This window comes from Petromyzon marinus, chromosome 9, assembly GCF_048934315.1.
Source record: "Petromyzon marinus isolate PM22_M1 ecotype Great Lakes invasive population chromosome 9, UKy_Petmar_22M1.pri1.0, whole genome shotgun sequence".
NCBI lineage: Eukaryota > Metazoa > Chordata > Hyperoartia > Petromyzontiformes > Petromyzontidae > Petromyzon > Petromyzon marinus.
This window is the reverse complement of record NC_133675.1, coordinates 11199816-11217654: the sequence shown is the minus strand read 5'-3', so window position 1 is coordinate 11217654 and position 17839 is coordinate 11199816. Positions and strand designations below refer to the sequence as shown.

Sequence of the window (17839 nt, the reverse complement as noted above, 5' to 3'; positions counted from 1 at the left end):
ATGGGGGTGGACGCATTGTGCGTGAATTATAAGAGGGGACACTGTGGTGGAGGAATATTGTGCGTTGGCGATTGTGTATCGCGTACGCAGTGTGTGTGTGGAGTGGGATGTGGGGAAGAATTCGAAAGTTAATTGTGCTGCAAGGACAGGACAGTTGATGGACTGAATGTGTGTCAAAGTTATGTCAAATTTTGACTTAAAACTTTCGTGACAGCAGGAATTCATATTATTTGTTTTTTTCGGTAAAGTGACGTAGTTAGCAAAAATTATAATAGAAAAAAATTATAATTAAAAATTTGTATTTAAAAAATGTCTTATTTTTTCTATCTACGTGACTTTACCGAAAGAACCAAAGAATATAAAGTATGTCAAGGTCCAATGCGGTAGATGAACAGGCGTATCCACAGCGGTGGACGCAGTGCCTGTGAGTGAGACTTCGGAGATATGTCGATGGTTTGCATAACTCCAATTGTACGTGGGGAACGATAATGCAACGGTAAGCGCGCTGCCCTACTAACCCGGCAACCCGAGTTCGATTGCCGCTCACGGCCAACACAGGTCCTGGGGCCTCCCCTAGGTCGACTCAGACTCAAATGAGTACCTGGTGCGATGCGTAAACGTCGCAACTGGGGAGACAAAGGCGACCGGCCGTGGCGCTGGTCACCTCACACCTTCGTGCGCAGTGGCTGCCTTCATATGTGCTCGCTAAAGAGCACTTGCCCCCACAGTCTGTTATTGTATGCGTGCGGGAGAGTTCGAACAGCGACCCCTACCGTCGAACCTCCCCCGGTTTCAACCTTCCACGCCGCCAATGGTCGACCATCGACGGAATTGGGACCGGGGCCAAGTGGCCCCGTGGCCGATGCGTGGATCGGCCACGTGGCCTGCGAGCGGTGCGAACGGTGCGGCCGCGAATCCCAAACCATCGACGGGAATCCTAAACACTCCCCCGCCGCTGCCGCTTTCACTCCTTTAAAGGAGGAATGGAAGAGATCCACTCCGCTTCTGAACAGACAATTGAGTGGATAACAGCTAAAGTTTAACAATAGATTTTACCCTTTCTGGGAAGAAAAAAAACCCTATTGTTATATTTTAATGCTGTCAAGAAAGGTTTCATAAACAACATCTGGAGTTGCATCGTTAATCTGCTGTAAATTAATCCATAGGAAATAATAAGTTCGAAGAAGATTCATCGTGGTCAGTGGACAGGAATGTTAATGGTCACAGATGGGAATCGTCACCTACCCACCACCCACCACCACTCATCACCCCCCACCCATCACCCCCCCACCCATCACCCCCCCACCCATCACCACCCAACGTACGCACCCGCCTGGCTGCCGTCCTCCACGCGGCTCACGTAGATGCCCAGCCCGTGCTCGGCCCCACCGCGGACGCTGAATCCCATGGGGCCGTGGCCGAGTCTGTCCAGGGTGAGGCTCAGCTCGGCCGCCTGAGCTTCGCCTCCTTCCTCCCCGCTCTCCGCTGCAGACACGGGGGGAAGGGGTGCGAGGTGTGGGGGGTGCCGTGATGGACGAGGAACTGTAGCACAGCTGGTCCATTCAGTCGTTCATTCGTTAATTCTGTCTGTTGTATTTGGTCGTCGTGTGAATTGGTGTTGTACACAGGGTTTGCAGCCTATGTGGGTGTAGTGAGTGGCTGGATCCCCCGACAGGTTTAGCCATGGCTAAGAGAAAATGCCCACGACATTTGGGACAAATATCGTGGAATTATTATTCTACCTTCAACAACGCTGATAATGTTGTGATGACGGGATCTTCAAATACACAGCGGCACACGAATACCGGGCACAGAGACAGTGGCATAGTACAGATATAAATCATTCATCGAACGGTCGACGGAGAGTGTGTAACGATGGTGGAGTTCCCATCACGTTGCATCATTGCTGATTCTCGTTTGTCCTCCTCTGGGTGCACAATGCATCGTGTGTTCACCCTATGAATATTCATAGCTCACCACTCGCCCTTTCATGCTTGCGGAGCAGGACAATGTCGACTCTTTTGGGGGGCATCTGAATGAGCCAGTGGCTTCAAAAATACAGAGGGAACCTCTTTAAAATGTTGTTCGTGGCAAGCGAACGTCAATGATGAATGATTTGTGGAGTGAAGGGGGTTCTTTGTTGGTGCTTTGTGAAGGATTATTGGGTTACTATTGTCAATCAACTGCACACATATATGAAATAAAGTGGAATTTAAGTATTAAATCTTGACTTAAAGCTTTCGTGACTGCAGGAATTAATATTCTTTCGGTAAAGCCACGTCTTTCGGTAAAGCTACGTGGCTTTACAGAAATACCCAAAAAATATGAATTTAAGTATTGATTGAAAGTAAGGGACTGCGGTAGTCGCGACTGTACGACCATGTCCTGAATTCATCCGATCTCGGATGATAAGCGTAGTTGAGCCTGGCTAAGGCTTTGGGTTGGCCAGAAATTGTAGTACAGCAATTCATTATATTTGTAGTTCTGTATTTTCCCCAAAATTGTATCCCAATTCCATCGGCGTCAAGTCATGAGACAAATAATCTATTCGGATCTTTTTGGTAGTCTAAATGTGACCAAAACCCTGGATTTGATACAAGACATTGATGTTCGATTTAAAGCTTTCGTGACTGTAAGGATTCATCTTCTTTGGTTATTTCGGTAAAGTCACGTAGAATGAGAATAAAATAATAAATTAATAAAATAAATAACACAATAAAATTCTCACGACGTTTCGTCTGAGCTTTGCTGTGTTCGCTCCAGCGCTGTCCTCGAGACAGTCTCGTCCCTTCACCTGATGAAGGACACTTGTGTTGTGGCCGAAACGTCGTGAGAATTTTATTGGGTTATTTTATTTTATTAATTTATTTTATTCTCATTCAACGTGACTTTACCGAAAGAACCAAAGAAGAAGACATTGATGATGACGCCGTGCTCTCTCTCTCTCTCTCGTCTTTTTACACAACACGAGAAGTCATCCTCCCTACCAACGATTACCGCGGTTTCAAAGTTCTCCCTTCATCGGCCATTGCCAACGCGAGACGTCTCTCTTGAGTTTGAAAAGTTTCATCTGGAACAAACTTCTCCAAATGCTTATAATGATGTTGGATTCATTAGGATGCATCACACATTTGATGATGACGACGATGCATCACACTGGTCGTACATTTGATAATGATGGTTTGTAGTCTTCATCACATACGCCTTATATTTTTTGAAGGATTGAATGATGACAATGCATCTTATATGCCCTACATTTTTACGATCATAATTACGACGATGACAAAACGGACAACAATGATAACAATACACCGCACGAACGCATTGAACACTTCTGACCTAAGCAATATCCAATGATCCCCTCGCTTAGGTCGCTGGTTCCTATAACCCTCTGCGGTAAACTCAGACCCCTGTACCGTGACGCACCGTCACTGCGAGGCTCCGCGCTCTCGTTCCATCCCATCGAGTCCCCGGGGGGCCCAGACGCCGCCGCCGTGGGGAGCTTTTGTCGCCGCCTGGGCTGCGTGAGCCCTCGGCTCCTGATCCTTGACCAAAGGGCCGTGGATTCTTCGGCAGGGAGCAGAGAGTCCCTCGGCGCTTGGCGAGGTCGTCCCCCGGGTGTCGTGCGCGGCGCCGTCGCCTCCATGCGGCGGAGAGCGGTCCCCCTGCAACGGGGAAGTCGTCTAGGGCAGCCCCATCGACGCCTCGTGTCATTCACTCGCGACGTGGCGACTGTGGAGGGCACGCTTCATCCTGCGCGGCTCTGTGTCTGTGTGTGTGTGTCACCGCTGGGGGTCTGTGCGTGGGGCGCTGTGTCCGTGTGTGTGGCTGCGAGTACGCGTGTTGGTCTGTGTGTCACAGCTATGGGTCCGTGAGTGGCCTTGGCCGTGGCCGTGGCAACGAATGCACTGAACTTGGTCGTGTGTGTGTGTCTATGTCTTCGTGGCTGATGGTACGCGCGTGCGCGGGTCTATGCGTCACGACTGCGGCTCCAGTGAGTGGCCGTGGCCGTGGAAATGAACGCACTGAACGTGGCCGAGGCCGTAATGTTGGACGCGTCTCCCGCACGTCGCACACGTGGCAACGGGAGATGTCCCGTGCACCAGATCCAATTACAGCCGCGCATTTGCATAGCTCGGGGCAGCGCCGCGTGTCTGCCCCTAGCCGCGAGGACGGTGGGGGCAGCTCTCACCTGCCCACGCGCTTCATGCGGCTTGGGCAGGTCGGTGCAATTCGCCGTCGCTTGAGTTGTGCTTTTAAATCCCGTTACGTCTAATTGACAGCCTTGTTAGGAATGGGGTTTTTTTTCTTCTTCGTAAATAAGTTGCGTTCGGGTCTACGACGCACACGAGAAAACCCGTAGTCACTTTAACGTAGTCACGTCTAAAAACAATAACACTGCAGTGTCCTTTTTCCCCGGCAAGCCGCCTCTCAACAAATGTGTGTTTCAGGACGGTCCTGCAATTGGGGACAGTTTTGTTCAGCTCCGTGGATGGGTGTTTGGTTGCACGTGGGAGGAAACGGACTCCCGAAACTCCGCACACATGAATGAGGTCGCCACCACGGAACGGCCGTAAACCATATGCGGCACTGCAAGCAGATTTGGCCGCGCGTCTAACATCGGAGCTACGACCCGATATCAACAAGAACACAACAACAACAACACACGCGTTAGTGAGAGTAAAGCAAACAAAGGCGTCGTATTTTCGAGGCAAATGTGAGCCGTAGTAATCAATAGTAATCGGATACTGGGTTACGGGAAGGTGTTACTGCGGGATATTTTTGAAAAGTTTCTTCGGCCTTCGGGCTCCAAAAGGGTGGCTACGAGATGTTAACTACCTCGCTAGGTATGCAGGAGGTCGTGGGTTCGATCCCGACCCTGACGCCTGCTGTGTATATGGAGTTTCCGTGTTCTCCTTGTGGTTGTGTGAATATTTCTCAGGGTCCTCCGGTTATTCCCTTCAGATTTAGAAGCATGTTGTACGTTTTCACATAAGCCACTTCGTTGAGTTATCATTTGTGGCCAGGTCGCTTCTGAAAAAAAAAACCTATATAGGCTCAGTGGGCCTTGCCTGGAGAAATAAAAAAATAGTTTAGCAGGTTAAGTTTACAATGGTAAATGCATGCCGGCAATTGCTTGTTCACGCACCTGCTGAAATACCACCGCTAAGGAATGTGAACTTGGATGGGCCACGGGACATTTGGTGATGCAGGGGTCCATCCCAGCATCCCAAGCGCGGTCCCTGCTGTGAGCTGGAGGAACGGACGGGGGGGGGGGCGTCTTTAAATGTGGGTTCCTTACAATGGGGGCCACGTTGTGCCCCTTCAGAGAAAGGTCGGGGGGAGGGGAAGGGGTGGTGCAGGGATGTTGGGAAGGTATCACTCGGGTAAGTGGGAGGCGAAGCAGGTGGAACCCGAGCTTGTCTATGTATAGTTAAATGAAACAAAATATCGGTCAAGGTCTCCGCGCCGAGTCTTAATTCTCCACTGTAAATAAGCCGGCTGCTGGCTACGGAGACGAGGCTGGGGAGGTCTTTCCCGCGACCGCCAGATGATTTATGCGGGGGGGGGGGGTGGGTAGAGTTACCGAGGCTCTCCGTATGTTGCGAAGCGAACAATTAGAACCCTGTGACATCGTTCGAAAGTTACAACAAACAACGCATTCGTCACTAACACTGCCTTCAAAGGAAATATATAATTTTGGCGACGTTTCGGGACAACGGTTTTTGAAATGTGGATTATTTTTCCTTTTAAGGTACTTTTATTGACGAACGCGTTGAGAGTCGGTGTGTATTAATTGTCGTTCGCGCTTGTGCGCGACACTGCTCAACGCAGAGCATGGAAACGAATGTGGTTAAAACCCAAGACCGGCTTCAGTCCAATCGTCCGCGTGTCAGTCCGTGCGTGCGTCCACCGTCCATGGCCTCGCCTCGCCCCGGCGATTCCCATCGCCCGTAACGACGGTGACGAACCCGTGATCCTCGTGCCTCTGGAGGCAGAGAGAGAGAGAGAGGGACTTCTCGGGGTGGGGGGAGGGGATTGTATTTCAGCCGCTGTCAGGGCCGTCAGCGAGCCGCTTGGGTTACTTGCCGAGCTGTGTCCACGGCCAGCTGATGCACGCGCTAGATCAGGAGGGGGAATCCGCGTGTTCCCTTGCGCGTGGATTGACAAATTCTCCCGGATTATAAGACGCACCGGGAAGTGAAGCGCACCCCGAACCTGCGAGCGGTGCCAATGAAATCACACAACGTTGGTGTCACACACACACACATACCTACCGAATTATAAGACGCACGCAGTGTTTGCTGTGAAATACAGGGGCAAACAAACAGTTCTTTATAAGTCTTTTTTGTGTTTAGTTTGTCCTTATCCACGCCTCCAATTCGCACGGTTCAATACGTACGGTGCTAAAGAAGTTCAGCATACATATATACACATGTGCGTATTATAATCCGGAAAAAAATACGGTATATGCGTATATTATATAAAGTTTTGTTACGAGTGATGTTGGCAACGATGCACGTCATTGGAACGCCCTCCAAAGCGGTTGCCACCTGTACGATTCTGCGAGCTCACGGGCAAGGACGGGGAGACACGAGGTGGCAAGCGAGGCAAAGCCATGCCCCCTGCGTGCTGGGAGACGCGATTCCTCCACAGCAGGAGCATGGGCGAGCCGCGAGCGGGACACGTGGACTCGCACCTGGGTGCGGCTCAGCACTGTGCTCACGGGGAGCCACTTGGGGCCTCATCATCATCCAGGACGTGTGTGGGTGGGCGCTGCCCAACACTCGCTTCGACGCACGTGGACAAAGGTACACGTGTTTCATGTTGAACGTCTTTCGCAGCGTACGGAGCCAGCCGTGCTAATCGGCGGTGTTATTGCATTCCCACGTTCTAATACTGTAATATGCCATTAATGATTCCTGGTTGAAAGGGCCCACACATTCACAGGTGTAAACCCGCTCCAGCTGCTGAGCAGTGTTTAAAGACGGTGTTTAATTCTGCAGCCACGTGAACCTGCCCAAAAAACATTGAATCTGTACTTCCCCATGCGTCCTGTAGTTACACTTTTGACTCCAAGCATTGTTTTATCATTGTTAGTCTGTTGGCGTTTCTCCATCATGTTTCAGTCCGTCACTCAGTTTGTACCCTTCAATTAAGTTTTAAATGCTTTTATTTGCTCTGACCCACTTTCACCTCACACGTTTAAATGCAATTGACCAATGAAAGAGCCACCCCTCGTACGAGTGTCACAGCAATCCCGTGCTTAGGAATGGATTTCGAGACTTAAAACCGCTTACAGTATTAAAATGTTGACAAAACGGTTTAAAGTAATTTATTTGCAGGACAAAGGTTTCAATGAGGGGTTCCAATGAACGAGCGCGCCCCCCATCCCCCCCCCCCATGGTTAATATTTTATGGATTTGAAAAAAGCTACGTCTTATTCCTCCCGCTCGTGCCACATCGCTCTGGCTTCGTCCTTTTTGTTCAGGAATGTTCATTTACAGGCGTCTGCTTCGTAATCAATCCTTCTGCAGGTCCTCCATCTCGAACGTTGGGCTCTCCATGCTCACCCGGCATTGCACAACATACACGTTGGGCATCTTAGTCCGTTATCACGTCCAACCTACTCGTGTCTGTAGTTTTGATCCCAGCCCACCAGCAATAACTGTCCCAGGTACAGACTTCGCTGCGTTTGGTAGTTGCATAGCCCAATAGATACGTTTAGCAAACTGGTTCGAAATGATTTTATGTACCACAATATAATTTGAAATATAAAAATGTATCGTCAAAATGCCGAGGGGGGTGGGGGGGTTAGTCACCGCATTGGCCAAGAGCATAACCAGCTGGGTATGTGGAACTTGTCACAGTACATAGCCAACCGCGCTAATCGAGGGAGGTGCGCGATTTCATTCCAAACGCTACTTTGGAATCTGAGAAATTCCAAGCACGCCTCCGTCACTTTGGCATCCACCAGCTGACAAATGTGCACCGTTCACCACATTGCCTCGGCAATTTACTTCTAAAGCTCCTGTAAAATGTGCACCCCTTGCACTACCATTGTTGGATACGGTGACATCACGCCAGACATAAAAAAAACATTCCACACCTGAGCAGATGCCACTATTTTTATTTCAAGGATGGCGTTGCACAACCGGCGTAACCGACACTCAACGGACGTCGCTCGCTTCCACCGGATGGCTGCTCGGACCTTCTGGGGGGAGTCGAGCAGTCCCAGTAAATCTGTAACCTTTGACAAAACTTGATTATCTCAAGTCTTCAACCTAACGTCAAATGACTTGTTCAACCGAAGTAAAACGTAACGCCACCAAATGTGCAAAAAGCGAGCGAGTCGCATTACTAGTGAACGGCGGTTGTCTTGCGGCGTCCTTAAGAGCCGAGGGCAATGAACACGGGCGAGGCTTTGTCATCGACGCGCTGCTGCTGCAGTTGCCGGCGGCAGAAGACAGCGATGACCAGGGTGATGATAAGAGCCACAAGCAGGCCCACTCCGGACAGCGTCAGCACCATCACCTTGATCGCTTCATCACCTGTGTAGTGGGACAGACGCGTTGAGAGAGAGCAGGTAGGTGGCCGGTTAGGGCAAACATTTTTAAACCACCTTCAGACCTCCCCGCAAAACAGCATGGTTCTTCTTTTGCAATAGAAGCTGGGTATCCAATGTATCTATACAAGATTGGTTAAATGCGTAAAGAGTAGACGCCTGAAATCTTGACTTAAAGCTTTCGCGACTGCAGGAATTCATATTATTTGGGTCGTCGGTAAAGTCATTAACATTGGCTGCTGACATTTGGGCTACGCTCATTTCAAACTTTTATGAACAGTCGTCTTTAGTAGATAACCCTCCTTTTCCTGATGACGACCGCTTGTTGCGATCGAAACGTCGTAGTTATTTTTTTACTTTCTTTGAACCTACGTGACTTTACCTAAAGACCCAAATAATAAATAAACGCCTGCTTTAAAATGGGTCAATCCCACTCCAAGACCAGGACATTAAAGTCTCATTAAAAAAATTGCCATTATAATATATTCAGCCATTTCCCACACTATTGCTCCTTATTGTAAACGCTCTCAGCTGTTGCTTTAGTTTTCATAAAATGGCCATGCCGTTGACAAATCACCCTACCACACCAACGCATTTAACATTTCACAAATGCAAGATATAGAAAGGACACCAAGAAGTTATAGGTGGCCAGGTTGCCCAGCTGACTGGTGATAGATATGCATTGCATATTCTCAGGAATACTGGGCTATGGACCATTAGTTAAGGCGTTGCATTTACAGATAAAGTTTGTTTACACGTCTATAGTTTGGACCAATACTAAACTTTTCGTAATTTTTTGGGATTTTCTAAACCAAAGGATTTTTTGCAATCTTGCATTTGGATTTTCAATAAATGTTTTTGCCACAATTAATGCTTCACGTGGTTATACAAATGCATTATATGAATAAACAACCAACTATACTTGCTTACCGTCCATAACGAAACTCGATAGATATCCCCCCTCATCATTCTCCTCGGGTACCAAAATTATGACAGGTCCTTGTATAGTCACGAGGGACGGATATTCCGCATCAGCAGGCGCTCCTGGAGGAGAAAACGCAACGGTGAGGAGCCATCCGTCATTTAGGCAATGTTCATTCAAAGTAAAAACCCACCCCTGAAGGAAACCTCTAAAGTAGTTCTGCAATTTCTACTTTTTATGGCCATGAACCCACAAGGGGTTTTACTGCTAAGGAGGCTCTAAATACTCTCGTGACAGACAGATGTCATGAGGAAGCGTTTACATTTGGGGTAAAACTGGTTAAAAGAAAGACAACCCAAAAACAGAACTCTTATATAGCCACTTAACCATTTAAAAAAAGCTCAAGAGCATCAATACGTGCTTACAATGATGCCACAAATGGTACTTGCGATTGATCATAGCTTTGGTGGGCTCTGCATATATACGCAACAAATTTCACAGCGCGTTAGCCTGGGACGCGTAACGCATCCAATTTTGCTTGAGATATATGCACCACTTAAACCCACCCCCCCCCCCCCCCCAGCATCGCCGAGCAGGCGAAACCGGGGGAGGAACGCCAAGATCTTACGCTTAAATCTCGAAACGGGGCAGGGCGGCACACAGGAGATGTCGTCCCCTTGGCACACGTAGGCGCTGCAGTGGAAGTAGAGCTGAGAAGACAAATCTGGCGTTTACTTTACACACAAATACTGATCACTTATTTACATTACTTTGTCAATCAACCTATTGGATGAAGGGCCACTTCGGTCAAGTCATTGGGGTTGGACTATACTGCTACCAAAACGCAGGTCATTGCGTTTGTAGCAGTGTGCAAAATCCCTGGTGCTGCCATTCCACACGTTAAAATGTATTACATTTACAGCTCAGTGGACAGGTAGTCTTTGGACATGTTAAGATCACACGAAACACCCCCCACCCCCCAAAAAAAATCGCGTCAATTACTCTACAGAGGATGCGTTCCAGGCTGACGACACATTTTAAGCGGTTCATAAGAACTCTAAGTAATTAATGGGCATGTTACTGTAGCATTCAAGTGAGGCACACTTTAACAACCATCCACAGTTTGTGTTCGATCAGTGCACTGATTAAGACTCCAGCGATTCATCTTGCTTGGCAAGCAAAATGTTAACCCACTCCTCGCCTGGTACGCATGAGGATCACGGGTGCACTCTCCCATCCTCACGGCTGTATGTTTGGAGTTTGCATGTTCTTCCCGTGGCAGCGTGGTTTTTTTCTCTAGGTCCTGCGGTTTCCCCCCTCCCACATTTAGAAACATGCATTCTGCGTATTTGTCCACTATACATGTGCACGCGATAAGCCACTTCGTCGAGTCATCGTTTCGCAGCCAGGTCACCGAACCATACCGATTAATTTAAAAATAGTTTATTGTTTTGGCACACCACCACGTCGGCAATCCAGACAATATCAGCGAGGAATTAACCCTCGATTTCGGGCGAGTTTCACCTGTCCGTTGGGCAAGACGGTGCCGCCCGGCGTCATGAAGACGAACGTCTTCACCTCGAAGCGCTTGTAGTGCGTGGCAAGGGGCATGCTGGGGAACTCCGTCATGGGGTGCAGCACCGTCAGGTAGTTGTCACCTGTGAAAGGGCAGCTGCAGAGATTGTTTTTCAGGATTAGGGAAAACCAGCCGTACCGTAATGCTTCAGAGTTGACAAATACCATTGCAAATTAATAGAATTATCCCAGCCTGTGGGCTCTTCTCTCACCTCCATCATGGCTTAAATTTCGATTTAAAGCTTTCGTGATTGCAAGGATTCATCTTCTTTGGTTCTTTCGGTAAGGTCACGTAGAGAATAAAATAATAAAGTAACACAATACAATTCTCACGACGTTTCGGCCACAAACGGCCGCTTGTGTTGTGGCCGAAACGTCGTGAGAAGTTTGTGTTATTTTATTCTCATTCTACGTGACCTTACCAAAAGAACCAAAGAAGACTCCATCATGGCTCTAAAGTCGACCCATTATCTCAGCACGAGACTTCCAAGCTACCCTTAATGTTGACTACCTCCACCTCTATTGTCAATGCTCTTCTGAAGGCTCAAATTACCCAACACCACTCAACCCCTTGCGTCTATTTTTATGTTCGGCTCTCTGCGAGTGTCGTTTCCCTGCCATCCTGCAGCACAAAGTGATGGCACCACCTTCAGATTTTATCTCCGAAAAACGTATAACCCGCCTTCCCTTTCCACGTTGCACTTCAGTATTAGCTCGATTGTTAAAAAGCACTCGCTTCCAAATTGACATCCAAGTTTCACATACAAATACACGTTTACATCAAGGTTGCGCGTCAATTAATTTTCAAAACAAATTAGTAAAAGAACACTTGTATTTCACCACACGTGCACAACTTTGTAATTGGTGCTCTGCCTCACTGGTTGTCCAGCACTCTCCATTGGACGCTGTTGAGGGGGTCCGGTGTCGGCGTGGCCCAGCAGTCCTGCAGCACCAGCACGAGGCTCGGGTCCGGGTGGTCCAGGAGCCGAACCTCCAGGAAGATGGGATCCCTCAAGAACTTGACGACTGGGAACTGCGAGTAGTAGTCCAGGTAATCTCCGTCTGGGAGAGCGACATGGTCACTTTTAAAAAGGATTACAGGCGTTACAAAACAGACTGGTTGGCGACTCCTTCCTCTAGTTTTGCGAAGCAACACATTCCACCGTGGGTGATGTGCACAGTTGATGCGCAGTTTATTAGTCATAGTCCGCGCCAAGCAATACTGAAAATGGATACGTAGATCATTGTGGAATTACACAATTGTGTCATTACACTTCAATTAGGAGGAATGGTATAGCGTTAGCCATACAGCAGTTCCAAACTAAATGATGCAAGAGTGGTCCCCATCCTACCTAGAGGAGCACCCTAAAAACTCAATTCTCGGTGGGTCATTGTCAGTCAGTGCACCGTTCGTACCAGTGGCCACTCGCATTTCTATGACTAGGGGTCCCTGGGCAGTGGCCGGTGACTGAGGGAGAGTGTTGACCTCCACGCCGATCATCTCCACATCGCTCATCCCTGGGAATCTGCACTGCAGAAGCAGCCTGTGAGGAGGAGGAGAGGGATGCCACAACTTACTCTTGGTAACATTTCACAGATTAAACGGACGGGACAAACATCGGATTGCACATTGGACTGGTAGGCCGTGCAGCCGCTCGTCTTTTCGGGAGGTTACTCGTAAGTTGAAGATCTCGTGATGGAAACATCCCCATCGGTGCAGAGCTCTCGGTCAGCGATCAGCTTCACTTCATAGACGAGATCCTCGCCATCCCACTGCAGCAGTACAGGACAAGTGTCAACATTAAGCTACTATCAGGTAAAAAAATAACATACGTATTTCTAGACTCTTGAACCCATTGTCTATTAGGGAAGGATCTTCATCTGTATTTTTTTTCGGTCGTTATTTTTCCATAATTTAAATGATTATAGGTTGTACGATGAGCATTATTATGCGAGGAATAAGATGGCCATTTGTAGGTCTTAATAGCAGCGCATCAGAGTTGGAAAGGCTGCAAGACGAGATCAAATGCTGTGATGTTTTGTGGTCAAACAAACAAACCAATTTTCCAGAGAAACTGAATTATGTTTTGTACACAATTCAGTCATTCCGGGAAGAAAACACTTTAATATTACCAAGTTCAAATGGTCATTTTAATACATTATGTGCCTAGCTCTATGTATTAGTTATTTACACAACTGTCACCGACTAAAAAAAAAACACGTTCTCTTGAAGCTAGCGAAGGCGAGTGGCCCAGCCTGTAAGGAGCTTAAATCGTCAAGACTTGAGGTTTAAACTGATGGTTTCCAGAATCATTGGTACACACGTTTTAAACAATGATGTTACCCGGAAATGCCTGCAAGTCCCCACTTGATTCAAGTTGTGTTAAACAACCGGTCACCCAGCTCAGTTGTCAATGCAAGACTAAGATTGTTATTTAAAGGCCAACCGATGCCAAATCATGCGTGCACCTTTGGAGGCGTGATGTCATGGAGCCATGAACCACCCATGCCTAGCTACACGAGAACACTTCCAATGCATCATCCCTCCCCCTCACCAACGACCGTCAAACTTTGGTTAAGTTTTCCATCTGTTCAATCTACCTCGACAAAGCAGACTTCCTGACCAATGAGATTTGTGGGCCAAGCTTATTTTCCCTTCCCCATTAGAAGCAAGGGGCTCCTGAGACTGTCCAACTTCTTTCACACCGTATGTAGCCAATCGAGGTGCGAGGGAAGAAGAAACTAAAAAAACATTTGTCCTACAGAAATTAGTTGAGCCAACTCCACGCACTTTGCAGGAGGGCAGCAGTGTTGCCAAGTCGCACAACGAACCTGCGAGCTCGTCCCACAGGAGGCCAACGGGAAGTCAAAGACGACATAGTCGTCCGACGCCACCACGGGACGGCACTCGGGCAGATCGAGGCCAAGGTGCACGGTGCTCAGGTTGAGGGCCGGCGAGGTGATGTCTCGTGGCACCGGGATGACAAAGCGGCCGTCTGTGGTACAAACTGAGCCACGAGGCCACACGCGTCCGTCGTCGTTACCGGTTGGGGAGGAAATTTCGACCTGGGATTATTAGTTTGAGTGTGGTAGGGCAGGGGAGCGCACACACCTGGGTTGCCGTAGAAGCACGTCTGCTGGGCTGCATCGTAGCAGCAGCGCCGCTCCCTGCACGATGCATCGCTCGGACTTTGAGGGCCAGATCCACACGGGAGGCGGCGAGTGGCAGCGTCACAGGACGGCGACGGAGGCGCTTGCGACGGAAGTTCTGCAGACGACAGTCCGGTCAAGCGTGCGCTCCATCCTCCGATTAGCACCGTTGGCTACTTACTGCATTAAAGTTCAACATGCATACACGGACAAGTACAGGTCCCAGTGGCGTTTTGCTCAAAGGTCTAATAAGAGTTCAGCATTTCTAAGTCCACTGACAAGCAGTGACGTATGTCAAATAGCCCCCCCCCCCCTTTCACCAAGTGGTGGCATGGAGGCCTCCTTACAGTACTGGATATCTGAAGAGCTTCATAGCTCATCGGATTTATCCAGGATAAATTACACGTTTTTTATTCAGTATTGGATTGACAAAAGTTGGAAACTATGATGGATGAACAGCAGATGAATAAATTGGTTTCTTGAATTGAACAAGGTTTAAATAACTTTGTATAAAAAAATATGCACTGCATGATATAAAAGTTTTAGTTTTGTTTGACTTTTGATTGTAAATGTATTTTTTTGATCAAACTAGTAAAATTCGCATGGAGCTCGTGTGAACACATTAACCACTGCCGAAAGAGACCAACCACAAGCCTGGAATAACCTCGCCAACCAAAAAAAGGCAAAAACGGGTAAGCAAAAACACCACTTACCTCGGTTCTGACCGCCAATCGACCTCAAGCTAATGGGGCACTCGATGGTGAATCTCAAGGCGCGTTGCTTTTGCCCACGCACCACCTTCTCCACCTCCACATTCATGACTCGTCTGTCATTCTGCAGGAAGAGATCGGCACGGATGGGGTGGGCGAAGTGGGGGGGAGGGGGGGTGTCGCGTCATTACGGCAATACTAGCGCGCCCGCCACGACAGACGCAGCAGCTCCGTTACCCTCCCCCCCCCCCCCCAAAGCCACGACCCCCGCTCCACCCCCCCCCCCCCCCCCCCACTTTCACGTGCTCATATCGATCACTCACAACCTCGACGATACTCACGTCGATGTAGACACGGCATCCCCCGTTTGGCGCTACGAAATGCAGACCGTTGGCATCTCTGGTGATCTCGTATCCGCAGCCCTCTGCTTTCAGAGTCTCGGCATACTCGGCCGTGTTTTGTTTATCTGGCGGAACACGAATAACGATAAAACGATAACAATGTTCACCCCCGTTTGTCTAGTTCGCTGCTGGACGAAGGCCTCTCCACTCCGTATCAATCATGGAGAGTTCCGTTTTGCGATACAAATCGCAGCACTGATGAATTCCACATTCGATGTTTATCCCGGAATGGAACCCAAATTCTGGTTCCAAGGTTCAGAGCGCAGTGCGTTTATCACAGCCCCACCCACTCCGCCTAGGGCCCGAAGCGGCACAAATGGTGTAAATACGGCCCTTTACCGAAATGTCGGCTTCCTATTGGATTTTCTGTATGTATACATGGCAAGTTTTTTTTTTTTAAAGGCGAAAATTGTAATGAGACCCTTAACCCGATTGACACGTGTGCAGCGCAAGCTCCAAGACGTATCATTCTGGTTGTGACCGCGTGTATGTCAGAGTTTGCCTCCACTTGGCCGGGGAATTTGGGTGCCTGAAAAAATAGCAGCTACCACCACCAGCACGTGGCGCAAAAAAAGTCGGCTATCATCTTGGAAAACCCACCAACAATCACATCAGGCAAGTAGTTGTGCAGGGATTTTCGTCCAAACGAGCAACAACGCAGGACTCCTACCGAGGATTCGAATGTAGTAGACGGTGGAGCGCGCGTCCTCCTTCACAAGGAAGCCCACGGTCGCCGGCTGGCATTGTGTGTAGAGATCTGCACGGGGAGGGCCGGGGAAGGATGCGGGGGGGGGGGGGGACCCAGCGACATGCGCGTAGACATCGTTTGAAGTGCCAATGCGCAAGTTGTTTGGCGTGCACAAGTTTCATTTCAACTTTGAGTATCACCTAACGACCAAGAAAGAGCAGAGTTAAGATAGTTTTTTTTCTTTCATCGAGATGAGCAGCGCCGTTTCGGCTTACTGGCTCGTCAGGAAAACTACCGTTGCTCGAAACCGCGGCTAGATACGTTTTTAAAGTCAAGCTCATGGAAATATTTAATGTTCATTAGAAAGCAATGGGATGCGTTTTTGGTTTACCTTGCACAATCTTTTAAATTGTGTTACCCGTATTATGTCACGAGTCAAACGTCCAGCGGGGAGAGATCGCATCACTCGGGGGGAGATATTAAGTCCCGTACACTAGGGAGGCAATTTCGCTCACGAAACGCTGAATAAATCTCCACACGTAACAAACTATCGTCTAAATTGGAATTAACTATATCGAGTCAAATCCAAAAATGAGTAGGGTGTCTTCTCTGTGCGGTCAATGGTGACCGGGCCGAGTCCACCAAGGCACCATGCCGTCTCGGGCACCCAGACCCCGATCCCCTCCTTCAACGAGCCATCCGGCCCCGTTTGCGCGGATGGTATTTTTTACAAAGAGCGGGCACATGGGGGGGGGGGGGGGGGGTGTATACGCACTGCTCGGAGTGTCGTGCGACTCGATGGCGTTCTTCCACGCACGATCAATCTGGGCCAGCGCCGAGTGAGCCAGCAAGACGCTAAGGCGGGAGGACAAGCACAGACGGCACGACACAGCGAGTCGCGTTCGGCATAGGGTCCTAGCGACAGGTCGGCAGCAGCGCCTTGGCACCAACGTGGAGCACGTGAAGGACATCGAAACGTAAAAGAACCCTGGTCGTAAATACAGAAACATTATTTTAATTATTCTGGAGAAATTCGATGAGCCATAAAGCTCTTTTTACACAGATGTCGAGGAGTACGCATGGTGGCAAGAGCTACATATGGATGCATGTTTTGCCTTCGTTAAAGTCATAACCGGGCAGGGTGCGGGTGTCGCAAGGCGTGAATACGCGCTTTACCTGAACACTAAAAACGGAAGCGCCGCGGATTCTCGAGACAAAGGTGCCATGGCCACGCGACCATTCCTCCAGCGAGAGGAGCCTCCCGCCTCTGCGTCTCTTAAATAAACTGGGCGGGTTCGGCGCCGCGCCTTGTCGCTGCCCAGCCGTGGTGGGGAACGCGCGTGGCTTCACGTGGCGTAATGAGCCACGCCACACACACTCATGCAATCAGGCGAAAACTATCGTCACGAGCACGTGCGACTAATTCCCATCCCACAATTAGAAGCAATTGAGAGCAATGTTGTGTTTGCTCAGCCTCTCAAGAGATGCGTGTGGATGAGCGATGATAAAACAACGGCATGCAAGGATGTAATACAAAATTAAACGCGCATTTGACCATGAAACAGTCATTTGTAAATACACTGCTGGATGAAGGCCTCCCGACACTGCGCCGGTCATAGAGGGGTTGTGTGGGAATTCCTCACTCATCAAGTTGGCCAAAGTGGGTTAGTCGAGGGGTATATGAGGCGAGGCTGAGCAGCTTGGGATATCACTCGCCATTGATGTTAGCCGTGAAATCGAACTCAGCTGGCCGGGTTCATAATGGCACAGATCGCAAATCACTTCCACCGCTCCTCGAGGCCCTGTATATTTTGTTTATCTTTCTAT

At 49.0% G+C, this 17839-nt stretch overlaps 2 protein-coding genes across 2 annotated transcripts in view; both read right to left on the bottom strand.

Annotated features, from left to right (window-relative positions):
- The window catches only part of PDZD7 (PDZ domain containing 7), a 31011-nt gene extending 26391 nt beyond the window's left edge, over nucleotides 1-4620 (bottom strand). The window contains exons 1-2 of the mRNA XM_032950496.2: nucleotides 3427-4620; nucleotides 1330-1485 (exon numbers count right to left, since the gene is read on the bottom strand). Of these exons, the coding sequence (XP_032806387.1) occupies nucleotides 1330-1485; nucleotides 3427-3646 (376 nt within the window). The 5' untranslated portion in view covers nucleotides 3647-4620. The remainder of the gene's footprint in view (nucleotides 1-1329; nucleotides 1486-3426) is intronic.
- A 3495-nt stretch (nucleotides 4621-8115) lies between these two features.
- LOC116940541 (zona pellucida sperm-binding protein 4-like) lies at nucleotides 8116-17298 on the bottom strand. Its single transcript, XM_032950497.2, has 14 exons — nucleotides 17189-17298; nucleotides 16788-16867; nucleotides 15995-16081; nucleotides 15265-15389; nucleotides 14927-15047; nucleotides 14176-14331; nucleotides 13896-14071; nucleotides 12739-12836; nucleotides 12480-12607; nucleotides 11942-12125; nucleotides 11013-11160; nucleotides 10117-10198; nucleotides 9497-9610; nucleotides 8116-8552 (listed from the first exon to the last, which is right to left on the bottom strand). The coding sequence occupies exons 1-14, from the start codon at nucleotides 17236-17238 to the stop codon at nucleotides 8392-8394; spliced, it is 1710 nt and encodes a 569-aa protein (XP_032806388.1). The 5' UTR covers nucleotides 17239-17298; the 3' UTR covers nucleotides 8116-8391.
- Nucleotides 17299-17839: the final 541 nt, after the last annotated feature.

Bases quoted from the DNA above. Each gene is read 5' to 3' on its own strand.
- LOC116940541 (XM_032950497.2), bottom strand. From the start codon at position 17,238: ATGGCACCTTTGTCTCGAGAATCCGCGGCGCTTCCGTTTTTAGTGTTC. The intron at 12,608-12,738 runs GTAACCTCCCGA...TCCTCCTCACAG, and splicing joins ACGAGATCTTCAACTTACGA to GCTGCTTCTGCAGTGCAGAT. The intron at 9,611-10,116 runs GTAAGATCTTGG...TTTCTCCTCCAG, and splicing joins CCCCGTTTCGAGATTTAAGC to GAGCGCCTGCTGATGCGGAA.